The sequence below is a fragment of the Garra rufa genome, chromosome 17, assembly GCF_049309525.1.
Source record: "Garra rufa chromosome 17, GarRuf1.0, whole genome shotgun sequence".
Lineage (NCBI taxonomy): Eukaryota > Metazoa > Chordata > Actinopteri > Cypriniformes > Cyprinidae > Garra > Garra rufa.
In genome coordinates, this window is record NC_133377.1 from 40,491,307 (window position 1) to 40,502,580 (window position 11,274).

The following is an 11,274-nucleotide window of genomic DNA, read 5'->3' on the forward strand; positions in this document are numbered from 1 at the left end:
GTATAAATATAAAATAAATGCAACTGAAAGTTGTATTTCAATATATAAACAATAAAAAAATATATGTGTATATTATATTAAAATGCATTATTGTTTATATTACATTTATAAATATAAATCAAATATTATTTTTTATGAATTAATATAAAATAAAAAAATATATTTAAATATATAATTTATTAAGTAAACAAACATTTATGAATTTATCAATTCATTAGATGTGTATATTTCAGGTTGAAAGTGAGGTGAAACACGTGCTGTGGTCTCTCAATGATATATTTCCACTGTTTTGATTTTCTCTGCCAGGATTTGGCTCCTGTTTGGATTCTCCTCCTCGAAGCTGTTGGCTTTTGAAGCTCTTATCCAGTCAGATCACTTTCTCTGAGTGTCTGCGTGTGGCCAGCGGTGAGTTTGCGGTTTGGTTTGTTTGTTCAACCTGTTCTAGCCGCTCAAGTGTTAGCTGTGCTCCTGCTAGCTGGTGGTTTGCATCTCCTCACAATGCAGGGAAATGACATCATAGTTTATCACTGTGTCCTCAGGGCTTCGACTGGGCTGTTGGGACACACAAACAAACACACACACACACACACACACACACACACACACACACACACACACACACACACACACACACACACACACACACACACACACACACGCACGCGCTCTGGCTTTAAAAGCAGTGACTTCACTGCCCATCCACTCATGTCCTCAGGAGGATCACGTCCTCTAAATGCACCTCTGACAACGACAGAAAGAGACAGACGTGTCTGAAATGATTGATGCCATGCTTTTGAGATTTTAACATTGCAGGATGTCATTTTTCATCAGTCCAAACCTCAGCTGAGGGCTACACATTTGAGTGTTTGAGTGTTTATTCTGTGAGTGCTGAAGAGGCTCTGGCCTCAATTCATACGTCTCCACCCAAGTTTAACCATTTCCTGCATCTCTCTAAACTAAACTAAAATTACTTACAGGGTCATAACCTTGAGTAATATCTTAATAATGGATACTGTACACCTTAATAAAGTAACAGTAATATAGTGATCTATTTTTTTACAACTTTAGTTATTTTTTTTCAAATAATAAATCCTTTTTTATGTATGCAGTCTTTTTATTTGAATTATTGTGATCCATTGTTTATCAATTGTATAATGTTAATTTTATAAATTAATTAATTAAATAAATTATGATATATATTTTTTTAATTAATTATGCAGTTTTTTTAAATGACACACATAATATTATTACATAACATACATTTTATATATAATAATATAATAAAAAATAAATAAAATAAATAAATAAATAAATATATATATATATATATATATATATATATATATATATATATATATATATATTAGGGCTGTCAAATGATTAATCGTGATTAATCACATCCAAAATAAAAGTTTGTTTTTACATAATATATGTGTGAGTACTGTGTAAATTTATAATGTATATAAAAATACACACACTTGCATGTATATATATTTGATGCAAAATGGTATATGTAACTATAAAGACTTTATATGTATATAGAATTAAATATAAATATAAATATATATAGACAACTATTATTATAATATATACATGTACGTGTATGTATTTATATATACATTATTAATATACTCTGTACTCAAACATTTATTATATAAACACCAACTTTTATTTTGGATCCGATTAATCATGATTAATTTTTTGACAGCCCTAATATATATATTCCTTTCATAAAAAGCATTTGTACATTTAACATGCATTAATTATTTTAAGGGTTACAAAAGTTTTAAGTTTTTTTTTTCACGTTTAATCGGATGCATAATACAATATTTCCTTTTTCAGCTTTTTTTAATATTTAAAATGATCTAGCAGCAAAACTATTTAAGCATTTACTTTTGTGTGTGTGCTTTTTTTATTTTTATTTTTTTTACAAATAGTATAGAATTGTAATATTCTATTTTAACTGAATTTTAAAATAAAATTTAATTTTCTTTGTTTTTATATATATATATATATATATATATATATAATTTTTTATTTTTTTTAATTAATTAATTTTAGAAATATGTAATTAATAAATTTACTTTACATTAATTAGATTAATTATATTTACAATTATATAAATAAATATATGCATATTTATTTAATCAATTTTATGTTAGCAATTTAATATTTATTGACCATAATATGAACATTTTTTTATTGCTTTTGTTGATTTTATGTCGGGTAAATAAACATTTTTGTTGTAATTTTTAATTGTAATCGTAATTTTTAATTTATAATTTTAAAATGCAATTCTATTTGTGTTTTATATATGTTTATGTATGTTCCACTTTTTCTAAATTAAATAATGACTAAATTAATGTTAATCTAAAGTAATTATTATACATTTAAAAAATGACTTGTCATTTTATTTGAATTACACACAAACTTTTTTTTTAATAAAATTTGTATTTATTTTTTCCCCTTAAAAAAAGTTTTTATAAAAAGTTTTTTTTCCATATTTAATCAGATTCATAATACAATATTCCCTTAAAATATTTTAAATTATCTAGCAACAAAAGCATGTAAGCATTTTTTTTATTTAAATTGATTTTGTAGACAGAATAGTATTTTCATATTTATCAGCCACAATAATAAAACTGTTATTGGCTTTGTTTATTTTATGTCGGGCAAACAAACGTAAGACAGTTACCATCTATCAGCTCCTGTATGTTTATAGTAACCCTTTCCTTCATCTCTAAGCTGAAATGACTTCCCGGGTCAATCCTGTGAACCCTGACCTCTCTTATAGCTCGTCTCCTGTCCCGGGGCAGACCGGCGAGGGCACGTAATGGCCTGTAATTAGGTTACACCAGTGTCAAGTGTGAGTCACCGACATAAAGAAAGAGAAACGGATAAAACGCAAAGCTGATCGCTGCGGTGAACAATGTCGGCCATTGTGTGCAGAAATGTGAGGCTGCTCCAGTGCTGTGTCTGTAATGGCCTGGAGAAAGGTTTTATGTCGAGTCGTTTATTATCAGAATGACACACATTTATCTGCCGTGAGTCACGGCTGCGAGCGTCCGTCTGTAAATACAGCGCAGATACAGTAATTACAGCCTCTTTAGCAGCTCGCAGGGACTCGTTCCAGTTGGCAGGCGTGTTTTACAGCACATATGTACACAAACATGTCTGCTTGTGCTCAGGCTCAAGTGTCATACGCCGCCTTCTGTGTTCACTTAGGGCTGTGCTTTAGTTTTCGTAGCACTTTGGTTCTTCACTTAGTGTGTTAGTCAAAGTTTCTTGTGCCAAAGATGTTATATTCTTGATCGTTTTTTAACCTCTCTTCGACCTTTAGTTCAGAAACATAAGTTCATGAAGTCAGTGTATTGCGTGCATGCAGTCCCGTTTTACATACATGATATGTTCTTGCATTACTCAGTACTCAAGGGGGCGCTATATTTTTCACGTAGCTGCTACAAACATGCCAACAGTTTAGCAAAATTTAATCTTGGTGAATCAGGTGTTTTTATTTTTTTTAAGTATTTTTTTTGTTTATTATGCATGCATTTTTTCTATTTTTAAATTCAGGTTAAATTTACAGTTATCTAAAATAAAATAAAAAAATCTGTAATTTAAAAAAATATATATAATATTGTTAACTGTAATATTTACAGGTACCCATATTTGCATCTTTTTTTTTTTTTACAATTATTTATTTTTTACATTTATTTGTATATTATGTTTTTTATTTGTTTTGTAAAACAAAAAATACATTTAAATCAATTTATTATTTTTTTGTTTTTTTTAGACATAAATAAGTCTTAAAATTAATTAATCAAATTAAGTAATTTTTAAAACATTCATAATTTAATAACATTGTCAACTATAACTGTAAATTTTTTCAGATTTTTTGATAATCTTTATTTTATATATACATCAAACCTTTTAAAAATATTTTTTATATAATTGCTTTTAACATTTAAAATTTAAAATGATTTATTGTAATTGTAATTTTTTGACAGTGTTGAAATAATTCATTAAGTTGCTTTGAAGTTATAAATATTTGTAACATTTTTACATTTACAGTGTACTGTAAAATAAAATAAGTTTATTTTATTTAAAAATATAGTGTTATTACAAAAGTAACATCTTATTTTGTTTAATATAAATATAAAAGATAAAAGAATTTAATAACATTGTTCTGTAATCATTCGCTAAAATGTAATATATATATATATATATATATATATATATATATATATATATTTTGTTCTGTAATCTTTAGTTAAAATGTCAAATAATAAAAAAATATATATAATACAATTTATATAAATAATAAAAATATTAAAACATTAAAATGAATTTAAAAGGTGATTTTGTTTTGTTTGTAAATTACTTAAAAGATCTAATTATTTTTACCATTCATATTTTATGATCATAAAATTAATATAAATATAAAAGTTAAAAGAATTGAATAAAATTGTTCTGTAATCTTTAGTTAAAATGTAAAATAAAATAAAAATATATAAAATAAAATATAATATAATATATAGAGGAAAATAAAAACAAAATTGTTTTCTGTAATCTTAAGTTAAAATTAAAAAATATATATGTGACCCTGGACCACAAAACCAGTCTTAAGTTGCACAGGAATATTTGTAGCAATAGCCAAAAATACATTGTATGGGTCAAAATTATCGATTTTTCTTTTATGCCAAAAATCATTAGGATATTAAGTAAAGATCATGTTCCATGAAGATATTTTGTAAATTTTCTACCATAAATATATAAAAACTTGATTTTTGATTAGTAATATGCATTGCTAAAAACTTCATTTGGACAACTTTTAAGGCGATTTTCTCAATATTTAGATTTTTTTGCACCCTCAGATTCCAGATTTTCAAATAGATGTATCTCGGCCAAACATTGTCCTATTTTAACAAACAATATATCAATGGAAAGCTTATTTGCTCAGCTTTCTGGTGACATAGGACATCTCAATTTCGACAAATTTACGCTTATGACTGGTTTTGTGATCCAGGGTCACATATATATTTTATTGTGTGTGTATGTGTGTGTGTGTGTGTGTGTGTGTGTATAATATATACTTAAAATCTAATTATTTTTACCATTCATATTTTATATTCATAAAATTAATATAAATATAAAATATAAGAATTTAATAACCTTGTTCTGTAATCTTTAGTTAAAATGTAAAATAAAATAATATATAATATAATATATATAGAGGAAAATAAAAACAGAATTGTGTTCTGTAATCTTTAGTTAAAATTTAAAAAAAATTCTATATATATTTATTGTATGTGTGTGTGTGTGTGTGTGTGTGTGTGTGTGTGTGTGTGTGTTAGGCATGGGCCGGTATAAGATTCTGACGGTATGATAACCTTGGATAAAAATATCACGGTTTCACGGTATCACGGTATTGTAATTACTGCTATACAATGTTATATTTAAATGTCTGGGTTAAAAAAAGATTTTTTTTTTTTTTTGCTGAACACAGTATATTTTATTTTAGGAAACATTTAGAACATTTTGTAACATGGAACATCAGGCAAAATAATTTAAATAAATAATTATATCTTCTTAATTAAATTAAATTTCAGTCACCTTGTGTGAGCCTAAGGCTGCAGCTCAACAATAATCAACAAAATAAAATGTTCAAAAACAAATCCTTCTAAATGGAAAAAATGCAATAACTAATCAAAGCAAAAATATGACCATTAGTGACAGTTACAGAAATAAACAAATACTCAAAGACGTGAGAGCCATCAAGGTTTTTTATTTATTTAATTTTTATGCCATGATTTTGAAAAGATGTTAAAGGTGCACTGTGTAATAATTAAGATGATTTCTAGACAGAGGTGCAATAACTATGTTTTCAGGGGTGCTTAAAGACCTTAATGAACCATTATGTCTTTATTAACTTAGAATTATCAGCTTGTGAAAAAAAACACTGACAAAATGATGAACAGGTAACAGTAATATTCACAATAACATAGTTTTGTTGAATGATTAAGTAAATATAATTCCGTAAATTACATTTTAAAAGAAACCTCACTATTCGTTGCTGTCAAAAAAAGGTGAGATTTTAATTCTGTATGGGCTTCCGTAGTTCTGTAAAGGGAGGGGTGAGCGGTGGACTGTTGTATTCACAACCTCGCCACTAGATGCCGCAAAAACCTACACACTGCACCTTTAACGTACCAGAAGGATTAAAAGCAAAGACATGATTTCACTTTAACTTAATTGTTTTACTTATGTTCAATCACAGAAACGTAAGGTTAGTACATATAGTCTGCTATTCCCCACTCTGTGTTGTGTGGGTTCACCTCCTTCGTCCATCCTGAACTTATATATCACTGCTGAGACAGACACACGCCTGCAGCACTAACCGGTGAGGGAGGGGCTGCATTGTTTGCGCTGCAGATACACACACACAAGCTAGTAGCGAGTCCTGCGCTTTCACTTTGACGACACAGAAAAGGCACATATCGTAGGAACGGTATAACTTTTTTTGTTTGCGGTTTTGAAACCGTGACTTTTTCAAACCGCGGTAAACCTTGAAACCGGTTATCATCCCATGCCTAGTGTGTGTGTATATGTGTGTATATATATATATATATGTATAATATATATGGGCAACGCGTCTCTGGTAACTGATTATTTTTGTTTTCTATATATTTTATTATATATATATATATATATTTATATAAAAAAATATATAAAAAAGGATTTAAAAGGTGATTTTTTTTTTTTTTTTTTTTTTTTTTTAAAACAAAGAAATATTTAAAAACATATTTATATAAATTGTATTGTCCAGAATGATTATAGTCAAGTATTTAGCTGCTGTTCTTGCTCTAGTCTGTATGTTCAGACACAGAAACACCCGTGAGCCCCTCATGAGCTCTATCACCTCCATCAGCAGTGTTTGCTGAAGGCCTGCGGGTAACCGTCCCGTCACAGGCCTCACGCTATCAGAGATGCGTCGCTCACGAGGACAGTTACGCTGCTTTACCTGCACAGATACGCTTCCTCTGTCTCTCTCTCTCTCTCGTTTGCATGCGTCTGCTGTGGTCTGTGTCGCAGGGAAGGAGCTGATAGCAGGTTGAAAACGCGTGTCAGGAAGGTTAAGAATGACAGAAGCTGCCCGGGTTTTTAATGGTATGTGTGCGTTTGCCAGTTAAGCGGCTTTGGGTCTGGAATTCAGCTCATCGCAGCTTTCGTGAAAGAAATTCAGAGCTGTTTTGACGTTACGTGAAAGAAGAGACGCTCGTACGACCTTGAGTGAAAGAATCAATCTCGTTTTTTCTCACAAGACCAAGGCCAAATGCTGGCCTGAATGACTAAGAGAGAATCTACATTCATGAGAAGATGAGGAGGGAAACACGGCACATTATAATCACACACTAATGATAACCAACAAGACTTTCACACGAGAGAAAAGAGGCTGTCTGTCTTTTGAAAGGAGAAAAGCCTGCATGTGCATGTTTGTTTGTGTGTGTGTGTGTGTGTGTGTATGTATGACACATATGTGTGTGTGTATATATATATATATATATATATATATATATATATATATATGTATGTATGTGTATATATATATATATATATATATATATATATATATGTGTGTATGTGTGTGTATGTATGTATATATCAAAATGTAAATGTTTAATAGTTTTATTCAATAATAATAATGATAATAACAATAATAATAATGATAATAACAACAATAATAATAATAATAATAATAATAATAATAATAATTATTATTATTATTATTATTATTATTATTATTAATAGTATTCCTTTTTATTATTAGAAATATAATAATATATCTAGGTATTTTTTTATTGTTATTATTATTAATATATACTTTGATAATGATACATAATTACAATATGATATTTGGTATATAATGATATATAATATATATATTAGGGTTGCACGGTATACCGGTACTTCGGTAGTAAAAGTACCCGCGGTGCAATTGCATTTTTGAAACGGTAGTACCGTCCATACGGTAGCACCGTAAAATATGTTGTATTCACGGCAGGAACACTGTAAAACGCTCACTTGAACATGCATGCCAGCAGAAACATTACAAGTTGATTACCAAAATGTCTTTTGCTGTGCTTTGTGTAATACAGGCTGTGTATACGCTTTATATGGTATTCAGTGTTTCACGACGCTTCAGTTCAGTTTGAAATGAGAAGTTGCACACGCACGTCTTTGTTCACGCTGCAGTTTATCAGAAGAGAGGGTCTGATTCAGATTGCGTTATTTAAAATAGCAGCTCAAGAATCAATTATTTACATCTAAATATTTTACAAGAAAGTATTTTCGTATTTCTATTCATTTGCCCACTTTTAGAACAGGTGTAATAATTCGTTTCTGTATGCATCTTTGCGATCACGAATGCAATTCCATTCATGAACAGCGGCTTTGCACTTTGTTCTTATCAATCATTATTTATATATTCACATTATGAATGAATATGTTTTAATATACCGGCTGCTAACTTGGAAATTTCAAGATATTCAAGCAAAAATGCTCCTGATAGTTCAGCAATTTGAGAGCAAGAGTTAAGTGCTGTTTTTGTTTCGTTTTTGTGTTCGAATCCGAATCCGCGTTGGTTTGGGCGAATCACTGATTCACTAAGCCATTCATAAAAACGAGTCATTTGATTCACTCCTAAAGGATTCAGCTGTTTTGAAAGAATCGTTTGAATGACTCAGTGGTTTAATCATGAACATAGCTGCCACCTGCTGGCGGTTTTGTTTCCCATCATATTACGTTCTTTTCCAACATATTTCTATATTCAGAGTTTTGTGTTTAAAACATGAATCTCATAACAATATTTATGCAATTATAAATACAGTCTATTTATAAATACCACATCTAAATACCACTTCATGCAGCTTCTGTGCAGTGCTAATATGTTTTGTTTACTTCAGTATTCAGAGAAAAATCTTTTCATTTACATCTTTTTGTTTATGTAGAATTGAATTATAAATTAACAGAATACTGCATGGCATGGCATCGTGATACTTCAGCTGGTGTAGTATCGTAAGTCATTTTTATGCTATCGTGACAACCCTAATATATATACAGCGTTATTTATAATACTATATATATATATATATATATATATATTTATTTTCTTTAAAATACTTTAAAACATGTGTTTTTAATACTTGTTTTATTGTATTTCAGTAGTTAATTTAATTTTAATACTTTTAATTATTGAATTGAATTATTATTAAATTAATTGAATAAATATATAATGAAAAAAATATATATATAAATGTTTATTTATATATTTACTATATTTTATATTTAATAATAATTTATACAATTGTAATTTATAAAAATGATATAAAAATTACATTCAACAAAGTTCCTTCAATTTGTAAAAAATATTTATTTACTGGATTAACAGACATTATTTTTTAAATATATAAAACAATTTTATAATATTTTTATTTAATAATAATAATAATAATAAAATAAATAAATATGCAAAGTACATATTTAATTAATTATTTTATTGTTATTTATTTATAAAATGTTTATTTATATATTTACTATATTTTATGGATTTATACTTAATTATAATTTATCAAATTGTAATTTATAAAAATTATATACAAATTAAATGCAATGAAGTACCTTCAATATGTACAAATATTTAATATAATGGATTATCAGACAGTCATTTTTGTCTTTTTTATATTAAGAACATTTTATAATGTTTAATTTTTAGTTAATAATTAATAATAATAATAATTGCTGTTGTTGTTATTATTATTATTATATATGGTTATTTATTATTATTTTTATTATTTTAAAGTCTGATACTGATTCATATTTGGTCAATATATATATATATATTTTTTAATTAGATTAAAAAAAGAAAAGAAAAAGAGAAAATATTTTGAAACGGCTGTGAGGAAAATTGCCAGTGAAAAAGAACTGCATGTATATACAGCACAAAACAGTAATATAAACTTAATTATATTGTGTATAATATAAGATTATGGTCATAAGACTCATCTAAGATATGATCCTCAAGACAGGACAGTTTTTATTTGTGTATCGTTACTGTCATTTATCCCTTCAGCGTTTTCAGTTAAACTCGTAAAACACATACTGCTTTATGATATTTCATAAACTCTCTTTATACGCCCCTGGGGTGACTGATATTAACTATTCGCTTGTGTTACAGTCTGTCTGTCAGCTGATATTTTATCCTGTTATGAGCGATTCTGCGGTGGATTGAATGATTTTGATCAGATTGTGCCGTCAAGGGAAGCGGATGATTAAATTATTTCACAGTAAGCAGGAAACTGATAGACGTGAATGTCGTGGATAAACCCGCAGCAGCTGTGAAATACAGTTTGTGACTTTTGTAGGACATGATTTTGACGAGTCTTCAGTGAGTGGATCTGACGCTCATCTTGATGACAGATGTCAGAATATCAAAGACACAGTCGCAGTTAAAGAGAGGAAAACTAGGATCATACTGATGTTTTCCATTTGTTTCTGATGGGTTTGAAGGCGTGTGCTGCAGGAGAGCAAACCAAACGCATGGATCTGATTTCAGCGATCGTGTTTGCGGTGCTCTTGAAACCAATTCAGAATTAGATCAGTCATTAGTAATCGTAGAATCAGACTCAAACACAGCTGTCCTTTAGGAGAACATCTGACTTCTGGAAGGTGAATTTTGGTTGGGAAATGACAAAATGGACATTTCCAGATTTAAATGCTTTCTGTTGTGAACTGTTAGATATTTATACTGCCAAAAACATAAAGTTCAGCTGTCATTGGAGATGCTGGGGCTATTTTCATATGACACACTTCATCTTGTGTGAGTGTTTGGATTTTTTTTCTTTCATGAATTTTACAAATGTTGCTCAAATAATGCTAAACGTGCAAAAATCATGATACATCACAAAATAAATATAAATATTAGTGTCGTCATTTTACAGTGAACTGTAAAATAAAATAAAAATGATTAAATGTTTTATTTTATTTCAAAATATATTATTGCAGTAATATCTATTTTTAATATTTTGTTTACGTTTTATTTTGTTATTTTAGTTTTATTTAGATACTGTTATAGTTTTATATATTGAATTGGTTTTGAAATTTATATTTTTCTTTTAATTTTAGTTAAGTTTTTTTTTTTCATTTGCCATGGCAAGTACAGTAGCTGAAAATACATTTCCAAAAAATCTTTAAGCTGTACTCCCAAATCTAATTTGC

At 28.3% G+C, this 11,274-nt stretch overlaps 1 protein-coding gene across 1 annotated transcript in view; it reads right to left on the reverse strand.

The window, feature by feature from the left end:
• Positions 1 to 8,026, reverse strand: part of LOC141289410 (DENN domain-containing protein 3-like) — a 23,430-nt gene extending 15,404 nt beyond the window's left edge. The window contains exons 1-3 of the mRNA XM_073821509.1: positions 8,020 to 8,026; positions 6,893 to 7,149; positions 2,784 to 2,838 (exon numbers count right to left, since the gene is read on the reverse strand). Of these exons, the coding sequence (XP_073677610.1) occupies positions 2,784 to 2,838; positions 6,893 to 7,149; positions 8,020 to 8,026 (319 nt within the window). The remainder of the gene's footprint in view (positions 1 to 2,783; positions 2,839 to 6,892; positions 7,150 to 8,019) is intronic.
• Between the last annotated feature and the right edge of the window lie 3,248 nt (positions 8,027 to 11,274).